At 31.9% G+C, this 21,933-nt stretch overlaps 1 protein-coding gene across 1 annotated transcript in view; it reads right to left on the bottom strand.

Moving 5' to 3' along the window:
• DSCAM (DS cell adhesion molecule) overlaps positions 1–19,781 on the bottom strand; it is a 933,525-nt gene extending 913,744 nt beyond the window's left edge. The window contains exon 1 of the mRNA XM_078146483.1: positions 19,216–19,781. Within this exon, the coding sequence (XP_078002609.1) occupies positions 19,216–19,258 (43 nt within the window). The 5' untranslated portion in view covers positions 19,259–19,781. The remainder of the gene's footprint in view (positions 1–19,215) is intronic.
• Between the last annotated feature and the right edge of the window lie 2,152 nt (positions 19,782–21,933).

Genomic DNA, 21,933 nt, shown 5'->3' with positions numbered 1-21,933 from the left:
ACAAAAGTATATTGATGATTTGAAATTACTGACAGATAATTATCTGTCATAAATCTGCATGACTGAGATTATCCTAGCCATGCTACTCTAAGTAATTTTAAAAAATAAAAGATGAATGAAAAAATTTGATGTAGCTAGACTTGTGTAACTCAGAGATGAATTAAGCAGCTAGGTGGCACAGTGAATAGAATGCCAGAACCAGAGTCAGAAAAATCAGAATTCAAATCCAGCCTCAGCCACTTATCAGCTCTGTGACCATGGGCAAATCACTTAATCTTCTTGGACTGTTTCTAGAGCTAGTGAAGGAAATGGCAAACTACTCTGGTATCTTTGCTAAATGGGGTCATTAAGAGCTGGACACAACTAAAATGAGTGAACAACAAACTTAACTTCTTGTTTTACATATAATTTTATAATATCACTTTTGTCAGCATATTTAGCCCACCCAAAAAATTATCACACTTCAAATTTTCACACATTGGAAAGTACTTTATGCAGCTAATTACTTCATTTTAACTATTAAACTCATCAATTAAAAAATGGTTCCTCTGGGGCACCTAGGTGGTATAGTGGATAGAACACCAGCCCTGGAGTCAGGAGGACCTGAGTTCAAATCCAGCCTCAGACCAAACACTTGACACTAGCTGTGTGACCCTAGGCAAGTCACTTAATCCTGATTGACTAAAAAAATGTTTCCTCTTACTAAATACCACTTCAATTAAACTACCCAGCATTGGCAATTTTCAAAAAGCATTAAAGAAAACAAGAAGACATCTTAAGTCATTAAATTTTAGAAGGAAAAATATAGAATATTCTGAGGAAATGGAAACTTGAAAAACAAAACACACGTAATATGAAGGCAAAAGTCACACTTCCCAGAGAAAGTGGGCAAAGAGCTCATGAACAGATCTCATTCTTATTTAGAGGGAAACTTCTTTCTTTCCCATAGCTTGTTAATAATTAATGTATCCAACTATATTGTTTTAGCTAAGATTTCCATTTCCCCAAGGGCTCCCATTATTCAGTTTTTGCTTGGAAGAACAGATTACAAACATAGCTCCTCTCTCTTTTACCATTTAACAGAGCACTCATATGAAAAAAAAATCCATATAAACAGAAACCTGAGGCCTATCAGACTATAGATGTGGAAGCTATAAACACAAGACTATCAGAGGACATGAAAAATTTTCTTCAGAACTTTTAGTATACAGGATTAATCAAATTGTAATTTAATAACTTGAACATTAATTAGCATAATCACCTAATGAGAAAAGCCCCTAGAGGAACTGAGAAAGAAATACCTTGGGCATCAAGTGCACTGGTAACAAAATATCTTATATAAATTGGATGGGGGCTACTTAAAAGGGTGAAAAAAATCAGAAGATTGGCTAGTTATTCTTTAACTGACTTCATATCTATGTGTGTCACTGGTTTTAAATGTCAATTATGAAGGAAATGATATAAATCTCATGCAGTTGAGATATAGGACATTCTCTAGGATATATTAAATATCCTAGAATGGAGTAGACATTTTGAAATGGAAATGGGGGGATAAAGCAAACATAGAAACACAATTTTTTTTATTTGAATGAAATGTGTGGGAATAAATTGTTATCATGATAATAGAAGACTAAGAAACAATGGAGTAAGAAACAAAGGTCTTCTCAGAACCCTTATTTAAGGCTCATTAAGAAAGGGGGGGAAAGGACAGTGATGATTTTGTTCTGTATTGATGGTCTTAGAAAACAAAAATGGTAGGAACAGAGGAAGAAATTATGAGGAAGGAGAGGGAAATGACAGTCACATAATAGAGGTGCCTAAGAAGAAGATTATATAAATATAGGGGAAGAGGTCAGTGGAACTTCTGTACAACTGAATTAGATAAGTGAACATACAATGAGAGAGAGAGAGAGAGAGAGAGAGAGAGAGAGAGAGAGAGTGTGTGTGTGTGTGTGTCTGTGTGTGTGTGTGTGTGTGTGAGCCAACTTAAATGGGAAAAGGAATTAAAGGGAAAAAAAGGAGTAAAAAACTGGAATCGGGGGAGGGGAAAGGGGGAAAGAAGTGCTGTAAAATGGAGGAAAGAGATACTCATTTGTTGAACACAAGCATTAAGGAAATTTATTGCCTTCTTGTTGTTTGTAAAGTAGTAACAAAGAGAGAAAAACATGAGGAGAAGACAGGTGGAAATATACATATAAAAATCATAACCTTGCATGCGAATGGGATTAATTCACCCATAAAACAAAAGAGTACTCTAAAATGGATTAGAAAATAGAATCCATTTTTTATAGGAAACACACATGAAACATAAATAATCATATAGAGTTAAAATTAGTGTGTGGAGAAAAATTTATTCATCTTCAGCTGCTCTCAAAGCAGGGGTAGCAATCATGATTTTAAATATGATTAAATTAAATAGAGAAGATAAAAAGTGATAAGCAAAGAAAAAACATTTCACTTAAAGAAACTATAGAAAATAAATATCAGTATTTGATATATATTCACCAAATAGCACAATGGGTACTTAAATAAGAAGTTAATGAAACTACAGGAAGAAATGGGAAAGCTATAACATTGATGATCTTAGTGTTTTACTTTCAGACCTAGACAAATCTAACCAAAAATTAAACAAGAAAGAAATTAAGAATGTGGATAGAACCCAATAAAATTATAAAAGATAGATCTTCAGTGATTACTGAATGGGAATAAATCAGAATTTGTATACCTCTCAGTTCTACATGGCACATTTCCAAAAACTGGCTATATATTGGGGATTAAAGACTCCACCAAAAAATGTAGAAAAGGAAAATTAAAAATTGAGCAGATTATTTACTGAACAAATATAATAAAAATGATATTGAATAAAAAGCACTTAAGTGTAGAATTAAGAAAATTAAATACCGTATTTCTAAAGAACTAGAGAATCAAAGAACAAATTGTAGAAACAATAGAATATTTAATCAAAGACAATTACAATAACAAATTACAATAATTTATGGAATGCAGCTAAAGCAAATCTGAATGTCTCTAAATATTTAAAAACAAAGGAGATAAAGAAGAAAAAAATCAATGAATCAGGCACAAAATACTTGAAATATAAATCAAAACCCCCAACTAAGTAACAAAGTAGATACTCTGAAAATTTTAAATGTTATTAATATAACTGAAAGCAAAAACATTATTATACTGAAAAACCTTGGATCTGTTTTTCTAATAAATAATATGAACAGCTAATATTTTTAAGAAGAAAACACATTTTTTATGTCAAAAGTGAAAAAAAGAAAAAATAAATGAAGAGAAAATAAAAGAAAGGAACAATAATTACCTTGTCCAATATGTGCTTTAAAAAAGTGGTAACTTAGAGGAATGTATGGATATTAATAAAACTATAAACAGAGAAAAGCAAAAGAAGAAATACAATTTTTTCAAAGCAACACCTGAAAAAAAAGTAAATAAGCCAAATATGAACTCTGATAGAAGAAAACCCTCAAGGACTAGATGTATTTATAAGTGAAGTCTATCAACTATCTAAAGAACATTTATTCTAATATTATCTTTATTGTTTGTAATAATAGGAAAAGAAGATAGTCTTCTAGTTTGTTTCAATGAAAAATATGTGATCTTGATATCTACATTAGGTAGATACAAAACAAAGTGGAAAAAGCCAATTACCCTAAAAAATGTTGACACAAAAATTTAAATAAAATATTAGCAAGTAGGTTTCAGAAATATATGAATATGATTATGATTTCTAGCCACAAGTTTATTCCAGGAATGTAAGGTTGGTTCAACATAATGGAAGACTATAAATGTAGTAAACAATGTTACTAACATAAGTACAATAATCCTCTATCCTTATATCAATAGCTGCTGAGAATGTTTATTTTTTTGCTTTTTTTTGGGGGGGTGAGGCAATCAAGGTTAAGTGACTTGCCCAGGGTCACACAGCTATTAAGTGATGTGCCTGAGGTCAGATTTGAACTCAGGCCCTCCTGACTCTAAGATCAGAGCTCTATCCAATGTGCCACCTAACTGACCCTTGAGAATGCTTTTTAAAAAATCCATCTAGAATTCTAAAAATTCTAGAAACCAGAGGAATAACTGGATCTTTATGTAATATAGTAAATGATATCTGTCTCAATACAAAAAAGAAATAGTATGTAATGAAAAAATGTTAGAAGACTTTCCAATAAGATAAGAGGTAAAGCAAGGATGCCCATTATAATTAAGTCTATCTAAAATAGTGTAGAAATAATAGCTGTAGCAATGCAACCAAGATTAGAAGGAAAGCAAAAAGTTGAAAAATAACCTTTACAGCAAGTGTCTCTGATAAAGGACTCATTTCTCAAATATATAGTGATTTGAGTCAAATGTCTAAGAATACAAGCCATTCTCCAATTGGTAAATGGTCAAAGGATATGAACAGACAGTTTTTAAATGAAGAAATCAAAGCTATCTCAAATTATATGGAAAACAATGTTCTAAATCACTCTTGATTAGAGAAATGCAAATCAAAACAACTCTGAGGTACCACCTCATACCTACTATATTGGCTAATATGACAAAAAAGGAAAATGATAAATGTTGGAGAAGATGTGGGGAAATTGAGACACTAATACATTGTTGGTGGAGTTGTGAACTGATCCAGCCATTACAGAAAGCAATCTGGAATTATGCCCAAAGGGCAATCAGATTGTGCATACCCTTTGACCCAGCAATGCCACTACTAGGTCTGTATTCCAAAGAGATCATTTAAAAAAAAAAAAGGTGAAAGGACCTACACGTACAAAACATATTTATAACAGCTTTTTTTGTGATGGGAAAGAATTGGAAATTGAGGGAATGCCCATCAATTGGGGAATGGTTGAACAAGTAATAGTACATGAATGTAATAGAATACTACTATACAATAAGAAATGATAAGCAGGCAGATTTCAGAAAACAAACAAACAAACAAACAAACCTGGAAAGACTCCTATAAACTGATGCAAAGTGAAATGTGCAGAACCAGAAAAACATTGTACATAATAACAGCAGCATTGTGTGATGATCAACTGTGAAAGACTTAGCTCTTCTCAGCAATACAATGATGCAAGACAACTACAAAGGACTCATGATGGAAAACGCTATCCACATCCAGATAAAGAACTGATGTACTCAGCAGATCAGAACACACTATTTTAACTTTTTTCATGTTTTTTCCTTCTGTTCTAGTTCTTCTTTAACAAAATGTCTAATGTGGAAATGTTTTATATGCTTGTATATGTATAACATATCAGATTGCTTGCCATTTTGGGGAGTGGGGAGGGAAGAGGGAGAAAAATTTGAAACATAAAAGATTTCAAAAAATGAATGTTGAAAATTGTTGTTACAGTTAATTAGAAAAAAATAAAATACTATTAAATAAAAAAAGAAAAAGAAAACAACTCATTAAAAAGTGGAATTAGACAAATAGTAAGGGAGGTAAAACAAATTCACTGAAGAAAATAACTCTTTAAAAGGTAGAATAGGCCAAGTGGAAAAGAAGATACAAAAGCTCACTGAAGAAAATGATTCTTCAAAAATTAGAATTGGGTAAGTAGAAGTAAATGACTCCATGAGACACCAAGAAACAATAAGACAGAATCAAAAGCATGAAAAAAGAGAAGAAATTGTGAAATATCTCATTAGAATTATAAGTAATCTAAAAATAATTTCAGGAGAGACAATTTAAGAATTATTGAACTACCTGAAAGCCATGATTAAAAAAAAAAAAGGGGCCTGGACATCATATTTTAAGAAATTACCAAGCAAAACTGTCCTGATATCCTTGAACCAGAGGGTAAAATGGCCATTGAAAGAATCCACTGACCACCTCCTGAAAGAGATCCCAAAATGAAAACTCTTAGGAATATTATAGCCAAAATCCACAGCTCTGAAGTCAAGGAGAATATAATGGAAGCAACAAGAAAGAAACAATTCAAATATCATGTAGTCACAGTCAGGACTATACAGGATTTGACAGCTTCTATATTAAAGAATTGGAGGGCTTGGAATATGATATTCCAGAAGACAAATGAAGTAGGATTAAAACCAAGAATCATCTGCCCAGAGAAATTGTGTATAATCTTTCAGGGGAAAAAATCAATACCCAATGAAATAGGGAACTTTCAGGTATTCCTGATGAAAGGACCACAGCTGAGTAGAAAATTTGATTTTCAAATACAAGATTCAAGAGATACATAAAAGGTAAATAGGAAAGACAAAACAGAGAACATCCAATAAGGCTAAACTATCCCTTCACGGAAAAATGATACTTGTAATGCTGAAAAACTTTATCAGTATTAGAGCAATTAGAAGGAGTATACATAGACAGAGGGTATGCATATAAGTTGACATTAGTGGAATGATATAAAAAAGGTAAGGGGTGAAAAAGAGAATTACACTGAGTGAAAAGGAAAAGGAGATGTAGAATGAGGTAAATTATCACATGTCAAAGTCCTATTACAGTGGAGGGAAAGATGGGAGTGAGTAAGTATCACTTGAACCTTACTCTTATCAGAATTGGATCAAAGAGAGAATAACACACATTCAGTTGGGTATAGAAATCTATCTTACCCAATAGGAAAATAGAAGGAGAGGGAATTTAAAGAAGAAAGGGACTGATAGAAGGTAGGGTGAATTAGAAGAGGCTGTGGTCAGAATCAAAATACTGTTGAGGAGGGACAGGGTGAAAGGGGAAAGAGATAAAAGGATAAAAAAAGAGAAAAAAATAGGATGCCGAGAAATACACAATAATCATAATCATATGAGAGTGTGAAAAACTCACCCAAAGATGAAAGAGGATACCAGGGTAGATTAAAAACCAGAATCTTACAATATTTTGTTTACAAGAAACACATTTGAAAAAGACAGACACATACAGAGTAAAGCTAAGGGGCTGGAGCAGAATCTATTGTGCTTCATTTGAAATAAAAAAAAATCAAGGGTAGTAATCATGATCTCATAAAAAGGAAAAGCAATAATAGAAGTAATTAAGTAATTAAGTAAGTGGGGAAATTTCATTTCGTTAAAAAGTACCATAGAAAATGAAGTAATATCAATAAGAAACACATATGCACCAAATGGCACAGCATCCAAATTCTTAAAGAAAAAGTTAAATGAGTTAAAAAAGGAAATAGACAGTAAAATTATACCAGTGGGGAATCTCTAACCAAAAAAAAAAAATCTCCAATTAAACACCAAGTTGGAAAGCCTGAAAATCAAAGTGAAGATTAATAAAATTGAAAGTAAGAAAACCAATGACCTAATAAATAAAACCAAGAGCTGGTTTTATGAAAAAAATATAGGTAAATAGCTTAATTTCATTTAAATAAAGAAAAACAAATTCTCAGAATCAAAAATTAAAATAATGAATCCACCACCAATAAAAAGGAAATTAAAGCAATTATTAGGAGCTCATTTGACAAATTGTATGCCAATATGCCAATAAATTTGACAATCTAAGGATGGATGAACATTTACAAAAATATAAATTGCCTAGATTAACTAAAGATTAAACAAACTACTTAAATAACCCCATTTTGGAAAAAGAAATTGAATAAGCCATCAATTAAATCTGTAAGAAAAAAATATCTTCAGCACCAGACGGATTAACAAGTGAATTCTGTCAAATATTTTAAAAAACAATTAATTCCAATGCTAGGTAAACTATTTGGAAAAACAGGCAAAGAAGGGGTCCTACCAAATTCCTTTCATGACACCTAAACCAGGAAGAGCAAAAGTAGAGAAAAAATATAAATAGAATAATTTCCTTAATAAATATTGATGTGAAAATTTTAATTAAAATAGTAGCAAGGATATTAGAATAATATATATCAAAAGGATCATACACTATGCCCAGGTGAGATTTATATCAGGAGTACATGACTGATTCAATAGTAGGAAAACTATCAGCATAATTGACTATATTAATAACAGAACCAACAGAAATCTTACAATTATGTCAAAAGATACAGAAAAGGCTTTTGACAAAATACAATACCCATTCATATCAAAAACACTAGAAAGCATGGGAAAAATGGAACTTTTCTTAAAATTCTAAGTGGTATCTATCTGAAACTATCAAAGTGTATCATTTGTAATGGGAATAAGCTAGAAGCCTTCCCAATAAAATCAGAGGTGAAATACATATGCTCATTATCACCACTGTCATTCAATATTGTACTAGAAATGCTAGCTATAGAAAAAAAAGAAGAAAAAGAAATTAAAGGAATAAGAATAAGCAACATGATGGTATACTTAGAGAATACTAGAGGAAAAAACTAGTTGAACTGATTAACAGCTTTAGCAAAGTTGCAGGATATAAAATAAACCCACATAAATCATCAGCATTTCTATATATTACCCACAAAGTCCAGAAGCAAGAGATAAAAAGAAATTCCATTCAAAATAACTCTAGACAATAAAATATGCTGGGAGTCTACCCACTAAGACAAACCCAGGAACTATGCTAACACAATTAAAAAACACTTTTCACATGAATAAAGTGAGATCTAAACAACTGGAAAAATATTAACTATGCATGGGTAGGCTGATACAATATAATAAAAATGCCTATCCTACCTAATTTATTTTTTCAGTGCCATGCCAATTAAACTATGAAAAAAAAATATTTTATAGATCTGAAAAAATAATAACAGAATTGATCTGGAAGAACAAATTGTCAAGAATATCAAGAGAATTAATAAAAAAAAAATGTTAAGGAAAGTTGCCTACCTGTACCATACCTCAAACTGTATTACAAAGTGGTGGTCATCAAAACAATCTGGTCTTAGCTAAGAAACAGAGTGGTGGATCAGTGGAATAAATTAGGTACACAATACACAATAGTTAATGACTATACTTATCTAGTGTTAAATAAATCCAAAATGCCAAGCTTTTGGAACAAGAGCCCACTGTTTGACAAAAATTTCTGGGAAAACTGGAAAGCTGTATAGCAGAAACTAGGAATACACCAACATCTTACACCATATATCAAGATAAGGTTAAAATGGGTACATGATTTAGACAAAGGGTAATACTATTAACAAATTAGGAGAGCAAAGAATAGAGCAAGTCAGATTTACAGAGAAGGGAAGAATTTAGGACTAAACAAGAGATGGAGAACATTACATGACATAAAATGGGTAATTTTTATTACATTAAATTTAAAATGTTTTGTACAAACAAAACCAGTACAAACAAGATTAGATGAAAAGCAGAATTCTGAAGAATTTTTTAAAGCAAATATCTCTGATAAAAGCCTCATTTCTCAAACATAAAGAGAACTGAGTCAAATTTGTAAGAATACAACTCATTCCTTAATTGATAAATGGGCAAATGAACAGGCAGTTTTCAGATGAATACATCAAAGCTAGCTATAGTCATATAAAAATGGCCGAAATCATTATTCATTAGAGAAATGAAATTAAAACAACTCTGAGGTACTACCTCACACATATCAGATTGGCCAACATGATAGAAAGGGAAAATGATAAATGTTGGAGATGATGTGGGAAAATTGTAAGACTAATTCACAGCTGGTAGAGTTGTGAACTGGTCCACATGTTCTTGAGAGCAATTTGGAACTATGCCCAAAGGGTTATCAAACTGTTCATACCTTTTGATCCAGTAATACCACTACTAGGTCGATATCCCAATGAGATAATAAAAAAGGGAAAAGACATTTGTACAAAAATATTTATAACAGCTCTTTTCGTGTTGTTTAAGAGTTGGAAATCTAGAGGATGTCAATCAGTTGGGGATTGACTGAACAAGTTGAGCTATAGATTGTAATGGAAAACTATTGTGCTATAAGAAATGATAAGCAGGATGCTCTCAGAAAAACCTGGATAGACTTACATGAACTTATGCAAAGTGCAATGAGCAGAACTAAGAGAACATTGTACAAAGTAACATCAATATTGTAATAATGATCAATTGTGAATGGATTAGCTATTCTCAGCAATACAATAATCCAACACAATTACACAGCATTCATGACGAACAGTGCTATTCACTTCAGGAAAACCGATGGGGTATGAATACAGATCACTTTATTTTTAGGGTATTTTTTGGTCTGTTTTCTTTCACAACATGATTAATAAGGAACAATTGCACATATATAATCTATATCAAACTGATTTCCAGGGGAAAGGAAAGGAGGGAGGGGATTTGGAATTTAAAATTTTTTCAAAGAATGTTAAAAAGTGTTTTTACATGTAATTGTGAAAAAATAAAATAAATGATAAATAAGTAAAGAATAAATACAAAATACAAAATAAAAAATAAAATATTTTTAAAAAGAAATTATCAACTAAATTTAGACCTAGAAAGAACCCTAGATATCATTTTACACTTCATTTTACAGAGATTAAATAACTTTCTTACATTTACATGTTTTCATACATTTAGAAACCACCAAAACAATAGTAAACTATAAGGTCTTGAAAGGATACTGGGCCATAAAAGCAGGTTGACATAGATATACTAGATTAATCTTTACTCAACACTTAAAAAAAGACTAAAAAGCCACAACCATGAAAGATCAGCTCTATAAATACATTATTAGCACCTTGACAGGTTAAGACTTTTCAAGACACATGCCTCAAAGAAGCCCTCTCTCCTTCAACAAAATAAATAATGGACTTTGAATAGCTCTATGCCTTAAAATAACAACCTTTTGAGCCAGCTGGTAGCATGGTTATGTGGGGGGAAAAACAAAAGTAAAGGGCTTCCAATATACCATGCAGTCAAGGTAGTTCATTGTCAAGAAAAATATAAAGGTCCTTGAAAAAAGTAAATGTTCTAACAACATATATGTGTGCGCACACGTGTGTATACATGTAAATGTAGATAAATATAGAGATTATATATCTACATATATAATGAGGTGGTGGCCAATTTCTGTGCTCTCTTTGCACATTCTCTGTTCTTCATGATGCTGACTGCAATTACATGTTCCATAGTTAGGTTTATAGGTCACTAGATGTCTTCTTAATATTTATAACATTGCTTTAAAGTACTTGCCTTCTGGATTCATTTCATCTTACTTACAACCACCATTCACAACTAACGATCAACTGCCACCAACTCAACTAAATCAACTCAGGGCACCATTAATGTCTATCCTTCCTGACCACATTTTTCCTTTTTGAATGACCTAGAATTGTTTCACTTCCTTCCACAAGTGGACCTAAATTATCACAGGACTGGCTTCTCAGGCCCAGCCTAGAACACAGATATCACCTGTTAGGTTGCCAATTCCTTTCATTCCCACTATCCATTCTTTCTTACATTATCAGTGCTTGATAACAAGTGAGTATTCTGCAATGCTATCTACCTGATCCCTTGATTCATAATTTAAACTTCTTTTCAATTTAATACATCTCAGAAAAAAGAAGCCTTTAAATCTTTTTTCTTTCTTTTTTATATGTATTCCTTTAGTTACTGGTTACTGAGAGTCTTTTTCTCTCTTTTTGGGAGAGGTTCCACTTAAGTGTATCAGTACCTTATTAGATTCCATAATCACCATTCTTCTCCACCAGGAGCGGTCCTGATCTCTGAAGCCATTGCTGTCTCTTCCCAGAGACATGCAATGACAATTTTGTCCTGCTTGACAGTTTCGTCTTGCTTGACATCATTTATTTTAGGAACTACCACTATAAGGTTTTATTTCTGTTGCAGCCTTTTTTCCCACTCAGCCTAAGGGACTATTCAAAATAAGAAATATATTTTAATATATTTAATATTTTGTGTATTATATATAACAATTTAATAATTATTTAATATAATAATAAAGATGGCTTATATCATGTAATATTCTAAAACAAAGTATATATTAAATGCCATCTTCAAGTTAGACATAGTCTTTAACTTAACTCCTGTTCTAGAATGTCTAACTGATGGTCCAAAGCAAATGATAACAATCAACTAAGATTTACAGTGATTTTCACTCTGAAATTTTAAGTATGGAGGAGATATGTTCGTATATTCTCTTCTTTGCTCCTCATCATCTCTCCAACACATAATTTCTGCATTTTTAAAAATGGTTTTACATAAATAGGGCTGTTGACAAATTCTTAAATCTTACTGACTTCTGAGAAAAAAATAATAGTGATTTTAGTGATGAATCATTAATGTCCATCATTTTGTATAAACACACAATAGCTACTTTTAAAAATTCTTCTGTATTTGTTAGTATCAATCTTACACTTGCAAGAGGGAGGGAATAAGCACTTATATAGTGCCTACTATGTGCTAGGCATTATGCTAAGTGTTTTTATCATACCATTTCATTGGTTCCCCCCCAACAACCCTATGAGTTGCATTCCTATTTTGTAGATGAAGACACTGAGGCAAAGAGATGCTGTGACTTGTAAAAGGTGTCAGAGGTAGTAAATGCCTGAGGCCAAATTTGAACCCTGGTCTTCCTGACTTTAGCTCTTAGAGTCTGGGCAACATGTACTGGGCTGCCTTTCTCTACATGATATTGACACAAAATTTGTGTTATTCATAATGCATAGAAATTTATAATTAATCCAAATAATAAGAAAACAAAAGATCACTATAAATAACAATGTAAGAAACCTATAAAATACAACTTGATTTTGATAATAAAAAGTCTATCAGCCATTTGAATAAGACCTGTATTATTAGTTACATCTGTTAGTTTTTTTCTTACTTTATTGAAGAGACTCATTCAAATTTGTTTCAATTATTAAACAAACATTTAACAGCAGCCCAAAGATCAATGGAAGAGTTAAGAAAATGATAATGTGCTTTCTGCAAATAAGATTTAAGATGATATTTTCCCCAATGTATTAGCTGATGATGTGAATAAATATTTCCCAATGGCCACAGGGATAAATTAAATGTTGTTTTTATATATTGGATTTCTTGAGAGTACATAGGATTTCAAAGATTTTTCAGGATCTTTGCAAATTATTCTGTGTACTCTTATTTTCTATTACATATTGTTTAATCCAAATGACCAAAAGAGCCTTTAAAAGATGAAGGCTGCAAAGGGGCAAATGTGTCAAATATCCAAATTTGAACCATTATGAAGAACAGAAGATTTGTCCAAAACTTATCCAATAAATTCTTCATCAAATACCTAATTTATTTCTTGAGAATGGTATAAAAGGAAAAAAATCATGGATTCATTTCTAAATTAACATTAGGGACATGTTTTGTAAGATAAAATTAAAGTTACCTCTGTTTCTATATGTATATGTTTGATTATATCCAACAATGTTCTTTTTATTTCATGAGGAAATAAAATAAATATTTGCTAGAAAAGTGAAACATTCAATTTTATTTTATTTCCAAATAGATATTTTTTAAAAGGAAGAAGGCTAGAAATAAAAACATGGGCTGAGGAAAAGGGAATGCTATTCTAAAATATTTGAAATGTGGAGAACTAATGGGGGGGGAAAAACAGGCAAGCTTATGCAACCCAGGATGCCTGGGGGTAAATTAGTCTTTCTTAGTACCTAACTCACAAGCTGCTGCTATATCAGATTGATAAGCTGTCATCTATTAACAGTACTTCTGTAATTGATCATCACTAGCAGCCTTTGCTTTCTTAAATCACATTAGGTCAGTTGATCTGCAACCTTGGAGATTGGAGGAATTTCTCTCAGAAATCCTATGTCTACAAAGGGCAATCTTCTAGAACAGCAGTTCTTAACCTATGGTCCATGAACTTAAAAAAATACTTTGATAACTGTATCTCAGTATAGTTCATTTCCTTTATAATCTTATGTTTTCATTTTTATGTAATTAAAAACATTTTTCTGAGACCACAGGATTCACCAGATTGCCAAAGGATTGCACAACACAAAAAAGGTTAAGAACTCCTGTCTAGAATTTGAAACCGATTTCTTTGTCTCATAGGTACTTATATAACAAATAAAATACACTATGTTTCCACAAGCTTTTACATAACCTCCTTTATCCTGAGCATACATCTTTTATAGCTTCTTCATTCCAAAATATTATTCATTTTTAAACCTGAAAACAAATATTTCCATAGTCTCTACATTATTTGTTTTCCATTGCTTTTCCAAAGGGGAAGCCAGATTGAAGTTAACTTTGGAAGTCAACATAACAAAAACATTCAGGAAAAGCACCATATATTCTACATATAGAAGGCTGATTTTGTTCCTGCTATTAGGAAATATTACCTCTTTTGTGTGTTTTGCTGCCCACTAGTGTCCTATGACAATAAAATGCTTGACATGTAGACAGCATGTAACAATCTCTGACAGACTTAGCAAAATAGTCACATGTTTCTAATTTGTATAAGCAGTACATATTTAAAATTCTACAAAGTAATTTTCTACAATATGCATATTGACTATAGATTGACCTTCACTAAAATGTCTTTGTCCTTTTGCAGAAAACAAAAACCAAGAAAATATGAGTGTTTGCATTTGGAAATAATATTTAATTTCCTATTATAAAATTAATTGATAATTTTAAGGTAAGAATTTGGGGTGCCAACTTTTTAAACAAATGCTTAATATTAGATTCAATTTTAACTTATCTGTCTTTTTGCATTATTTCACACATTATATATGTGTTAACATATATTTATTATATATTAACAAATTTTTATTAAAGTTAACAAGCATTTTATTAAGTGCCTACTCTTTCTCAAGTACTATACTAAGTGCTGGAGATACAAAAAAAGAAAGAGGAAAAAAATAAAAAGCAGTCCCTGCTTTCAATGAGCTCACAGTTTAATTTTGGAGACTACACATAAACAACAACCATGTACAAACAAGATATATGCAGAATAAATTGGTGACAATCTTAGGGAGAAGATGCTAACATTAATGGGGGTTAAGAAATGCTTCTCACAGAAGGTGGGATTTTAAATGGGACCTGAATGAAGCCAGGGAAGTCAGGAGTTAGAGATAAGGAGGAAGAGAATTCCAGGCATAGGGAACACCAGTGAAAATGAATAAAGTCATACACATATAACCACATACAGAAAAGGAATTGCCCATGGGATATCGGTTTTGCTATGCTTTTTTAAAGAGTTATCATGAAGTCATTTGAGATACTTTACATATTTCTTTCCCAAGATCCATAACACATAACACATCCATAACAAAATAATTTTTAGAGATAGATATAATTATGCACATTAAGGCCTATGAATTAGGGACTTAAGATTGGCAATTTTTAGAGGGAATTCTTCCCCTCCCCCACAACATGGTGTATCAGTTCTTCCTTGTTATTCAACGAGTTCAGTGAAGTAACAGACCGTACAATCAAGTGTAAAAAGATCAGAAATGGGATTTCTATCATTTATCACAGTGTAACTTGTACTGAATATTTTTTCCTACAGAAGGCACACAATATCCTAAGTCCAGAGGTACAAAAATGTATTCAAAATCTCTATCTAGCTTCCTTAAGATGAGGAGAAAATAAAAACTAGATTAAATAAAAATTGTCATCATGTACTTATTCATTCATTGGTTTTTTTTTTAATTAAAAGAGAATGAAATCAGGCTAAAGGACCCAAAGGTATGACAAAGCAGTATAAAGTAAAGTTTTCAAGGTTTTTATTGAGGTAATGTGTTCTATCCAGAAAAGAAAATGCCAAGGCCTAGGAATGTAGGTCTAGGAACATAGTCAGATTCTCTATTAAGAACTGACAAAGTCCAGAAAGATTCAACATACCCCATTTTATTGTTCAATAGCTGTGTTAACACCACTACTCTATCTAATTTCCATCTCAAACTTGGTTTACATATCAGAGAAAGATAACATTAATTGTGTATGTATAGTTTATAATTATAAAATTGTGTATATATGTGTATATACATCATTAATATTTCTATATATGTGCATATATACATACATAGACACAAACACATATGTATATCTGTGCTTATATGTATGAAACGCCATATAAAAGAAGAGCAATGATAGAAAACACAAAATCTATATACATATGTATGTAGACCTACATGTCTATCATCATGTATGTGTTAGATAAACATGAATAGAAATATAAGTCTGAAATATCAAGTACTTGCTCATGTGGATGCATATCCACATAATTTTATTTTCATTAAATGTACTTTCTAAAGTTAAAATCAATAATTCAATAACCAATAACATGCACAACAAATATAAAATTATCCTTGATACTGTTTAAATTTTGGGATTTACATGAATGTGCTTATATTCATATACATGCAGAACTTGCATTGTCATAAAAGTATACATATGAGAATCTCTAAATATTTGGCAATTTTCCTCTTTCAGCCTATTATTGATATCATACTTGATATAGATATGTGTGGTAATTTATTCAAGAGCTTAATCTAACAAAAGATTGAATTCCAAACTTAAAATTATTTGACCTAAATTTCAAACTGTCCTATAATCATGCATCCTTTTTAACCAAAAAAGCACAAATTTTATCTATCAGGATCTTGAAGTACTGTATTTACTCTTTGTTGAAAACATATTATTAAAGCATATTAATATTCTTAAAACTTAGCACTTTTTAATAAAAACTCAAAATTTTAATCTGTTTAAGCTCTTAAATTAATTGAATTAATTTTATGCCAAATCATTTGCAGTTTGGGGCCTAGTATTCAGTGTATTCAGGTATCAGAATATTTTAATGTGAATATTTTTTTAAAAACAAGTTCATTCAAATAGATGAACATTACTTCAAAATATCAAGTGAGGAAAACATCTTGTCTCTCCTCCAGTGTGATTAGAAGTATGTATTTATAGATTTTGAAAGTATGGCCAAATGAAAAAAAATATGCATGCCAAACTGAACTCTTTTATATAATCTTATGTTATGTTGGGATATGTAGTGTGTGATTATGTTTATCTATATATCACCACTCATTGGGGAAATCTTTAAAGCAGGTTGGCAATAATAGTGAAAGAGCTCAAAGCCCAGGGCTTTTGTTTGTTTGTTTGGTAGGTTGTAGGGTTTTATTGTTTTGTTTTGGTTTGTTTTAACCTGGTCACACAGAAAGAAGGAAACTAAAAACACAATACAGCATATAAAATATGCATTTTCATTGGCTATGTATGCCTTATGACAGATAATGTACTTGAATGCTTTAAGGTAATAATCACTGTCAATATATTTCAAGAGGTCTTTTGAGAAAGTGATAGGAAAAGACTACCGACAGTGACTGTGTATATGTATGTTATATATACATATATGTGTGTGTCTATACACAGTGATGGACTTAATATGAAGTCTATCATGCAAAAACTATTTTGTATAACATACACCACCAAAACAGCAATTTCAAGATTATAATTATTCGGTGATTGTACAATTTAAACATAACATCAAGACCGTTTGCATCTTCTTTTTAAAACACTGATTAAAAACCACACACATGTTTAGTATATCTCTATGCGTTCAAAAATACAGAAAAATAATGGTTGATTTCTCATTTTAAATTATGGATCTTGGAATGTAAAATGGATACAATTTATATTCACAATAAAAAAAGCAACCTATATTATCATGTCAATGAAAAGGTGCCATGTCTCTCAATAGAATGGGATTTTTTTTTCAGTTTTTCTAAAATCATGAACTCTATGATGAATTCAAGGGTTTGTGCTGACAAATTAGACAGGCCTTAAATACTATCTTATATCTTCACCTATATGATAGTATTCTAACATTTTCTGCAATTTCATATTAAATTGTAACTTCCATGATGCATCACTGTATATGCTCTAATGTAAATATATTCCCCTAAGGTAAAATTCCACAGAGGATATAGACAAGGTATAGTACCCTCTGAGGAAGGGGGAAAAAAAGAAAGTATAATGTCAAATTTGTTGTAATGCTTTATTGCAAAGAAAATTTCAAAATTAAAGTTTATGAACAGTTTGTTCAATAAAGATGTAATATAGTATAAAATATTTTTATACTATAATTCAATACTAATTTTTCTTCTAAATGCAGCCATTTTTAAGTGCATAATTTCTTTAATTTTGTTGGTATATATATACACATATATACACACAGAGATGATTATATGTATATATTTTCATCTAACATGTAGCTTAATAAATAAAAATGTACACCCAACTAGCATTTATTCCTCAGCCTGCACTCTGAGGTTCATTTGTCTCTTCCAGGAAAATCTCACATTCTCCTTTGCTTCTTGGGTTTTCTCACATAACAATATTTTCTTTTTTCTCTTCCTTTCTAGGGGGTCAATTCTGCTTAATTAAATAATTTTAACTGTCAGCATGTAATGAATTTTAGACTGATCTGTGTGCAGAAATTTGAAATGGTAATTCAAAACTGCAGCTATTCTCAAGCTATGCCAAAAACCAGCAGTTTCCTATCATTCTGATGTTGGGAGAAAACCATCAACATGTACATTTATATTTCTGTCATACTACAACTTAAGGTATTGCACACAGTGATTGTGTGCACATCATGAGGTAGTAATAGCTATTTAAATTCTTAAGAAGAAAATCCTTCAAAATATCAAATGGCTATGGGGGGAAAACCAAAATATTTACTTCATTCAGTTATTACATTTTCACAACTTTATAAATGTCAAGATTTGTAAGCACATCAAATGACGTAATGCTTATCACTGCATATTTTTACATAAATTAGTGTTAGGAATACTGAGTAGCACCTTCTTAGGGGTGAAGTAAGAAAAGAGATGAAGATTGGAAAAATATATTTTAAAGAAAATCTTTGATATTATTGTAAATAAATTGTACCAGAGTATAACCACATTTCTTTGTAAAGCTGAACAATAAAAATGCTTATAGCTTAAACTAGAAGGTTTCTATGTTCTATTCATTATATTCATAGAGGGGATTTGAATTGTTCTCCATCTGGTTTTAGTTTTGAAAGAAGTAAAGAATTTTTTTTCTAATCTATTCATTTCTCATCAAGACTAGTTTTATTCTGAATGAGGTGGCTATCAAGTACTATAGTTAGGGAAGGGGTTGGCACTTTGCTAGGTAAGCTAGCTTAAATGATTACAGAGCAATTTCTCCCCCATCCTCTCCTCCTACCTTCCCTGTCCCCCTCCCCCACAGGACAAGGTTTGAAATGTTTGGGAGGGGGGAGAATACAATTGATCCAATTATACAATTCCCCAGTTCACTTTTGGCAATTACCAGCATTTAAATGAATCACAAATAAAATATATTACTCACCATTCAAGATGCTCTGGAACAAGGAGAAAGCCAATATCCACATGCCCCTGTTCTTTTCTATTCTTCCAGCTATATGCTTGGCTTTCCACTCTTTTGCTTTCTTTTTCTCTATTTGTCAACTGCAAGGTTAAAGCTACAAGCTAAGAAGACGATCAGTTCAGTTTATTTTGCTGGTTGCCGTGTAGCTGCTTGGAAAATGCGTGTATGTGTTTGATTGTCCTTAAAGCAAGTGATCTGTCTCTCCTCTTCTCCACTGACACTTGCTCACTGGCTTTCTCTTTCAGAAAGATGCAGCCAGAGGAAAGAGGGAGGCGGGTGCTTTAAGCCCAGGTGTGTTGTTAGCTCAGGGAGACAGCAGCAGGTTTGCAGCAGCAGGTCTACAGGTGAAAATATCCTCAAATGCAAGCATGAGCTCATCCCTGGGAATATACAGTCCAGAATCTGCAGAAATCAGGTTCCAAACCCTTCACCCTCCACATTCAGGCAGCAAGCAAACAGACAGGCACATCTTTCCTCTCCTACAGCTTTAATCACATTGATCCCTCAGCTAACCTTCTCTGCCTCTGAGACTCAGAGCTAAGTATTAACCCTGTCTCATGCCTCTGTCCTTTGTAGCGTTCTGCAGTCTTAAAGCAGCAGTAGAGCACTCGCAGCTGAAGTGGAGGCAGGATTGGTGGTGAGTGGGAAGCCAACCAACAGCACTGAGTAATTTAGAATAATTTCCAATAGGCTTAAATAATGATTTGACAGCTAGTTATTTTTAGCTATTGCCTTATCAGCACTTAATAAGACATGTTAAAGGGAAATGATTCAGGAAGGTAGCAAGATATGCAGAGGTAATGGTGAAATTTTTAGCATCTTTGAAATAAAATCACCAGCCTGCTAAAGATTTCTTTGTTTTCTTTTTCCAGGAGATTCTCATTTGTATCTTTAAAGGAAAATGGGAATATCAAATACTGTATAGTATTATAATGTCTTTGATTTAAGGGCTGATTTTTAATTAACATGAAAACATTTTGAAGACAAAACACTAGCAGCTGTAATTGTAAATGTATAACCAGCTCTATTCAAAAAGCAAACAAATGCCCCTATTCACCATTAAAAAGTCAATAAATAATTAATGCTATTCTGATTATATGATATTGTTCCAAAAGCCCTAATATGATGAAGGTAAAAGCTAAAGCACACGTGTATTTCTTTAAGCACTTAAGAATGACTTATGGCATAAAAGCCTGACTTAAATTAAGTAACCATGAAGGGGTGCTTGAAAGCAAAGAGAGTTCTGGCAACCACTATAGGAAAACATGTTCAAAAGGTAGCTAGTGAGATTCCTTTTGGAAACAAGCCAATGTTCCTTGTTACCCCCCCAAAATTATTTAGGAAATAGACACACATGCACATATACCCACAAATGCACAGGACCCCAAATCTTTATAATTATAATAATAATTAGAAAAAGACAAGCCAAAAGTCCAAATTCTTCCTACAGGATTAGGAAAAAAAGGTCTCTAAACCATGACTTCTAAAGAAGGGACAACCAAGACCTATCATGGTGACCATAATCATGATGACTATTATAACCTTTCACCAAAAAAGCCTGTATTTAGCCATTGCAACATAGGCTACCCTCATTCACAGGCCATCAGCCACTAGACCAATAATTTTAGGTATGTATACAATCTCTTCATATAGACTTAAAGTTATGAGACTTTAGAAGGGATCATTTATACCACTGCCCTCATTTTATAAAAGAGGAAATGGAAGCCCAGAGAGGGCTTCTTGTCTAAAGCCGCACAGGTAGGTGACAATAACAGGTCTGGGATTTAATCCAATTACCTTCGACTCTAAATACAGTTCTCTTACTATAGTATCACATTCTTTTTTTAATCTACAAAAAAAAAATCTGAAGGGAAATAATAAAAGAAACAAATCAATATGAAGATCAGATGAGGAAATGGCATTAGCAAAGTTCAAAAACCAATCAATCAATCACCCCACTCCACTTAAAGTAACCAACAAAAAAATCAAGCCAGCGTTCATTTATCATGTGAAAACATCTCTATTGAATCTTTTGATTAAAGGAATCTTTGTATGTATGTATGTATGTATGTGAGTATATATATCGATATCGATATATAGATATAGATATAGATATAGATATAGATATAGATATAGATATAGATATAGATATAGATATAGATATAGATATAGATATAGATATAGATATAGATATAGATATAGATATAGATAGACATATATGTATATACACACACACATATGTTTGTGTGTTGTGTGTATCCAACATATCACACACATGTATGCATGCACCTATATGTATATATGTATACCTACATACACATGAGTGTATATATTTATAAACACATATGTGTATATGTCCATATATACATGTCCTTTGACCAAACAATCTCATTTCTGATCAAGGGTCAGGTAATTCCAAGACGTCAAATATAAAGGAAAATGTCCTATGTGTGCTGAGATAGGACCAAGGTTCTCTCCTTTGCCCAAAACAGTATTTAGTTTCCCCTAAAAGGCCACAAAGCTGTTCCTGGAGACTTATTGGCCCCTGCATCCTGATGACCAGACTCATTTTTGTATGGAGATGGGGGGAAGAGGGACAGCTAGAGAAGCTATGTCTCATTGTAACCTTGTTTCATAATCTTTCTTTGTTAGGTCAAAACAACCCTCTTTTGGTTAATT

This window comes from Phascolarctos cinereus, unplaced genomic scaffold, assembly GCF_003287225.1.
Source record: "Phascolarctos cinereus isolate Bilbo 61053 unplaced genomic scaffold, phaCin_HiC Scaffold_726;HRSCAF=1367, whole genome shotgun sequence".
In the NCBI taxonomy this organism is placed as follows: domain Eukaryota; kingdom Metazoa; phylum Chordata; class Mammalia; order Diprotodontia; family Phascolarctidae; genus Phascolarctos; species Phascolarctos cinereus.
Note: the sequence above shows the minus strand (reverse complement) of the source record. Positions and strands in the feature narration are given on the sequence as shown.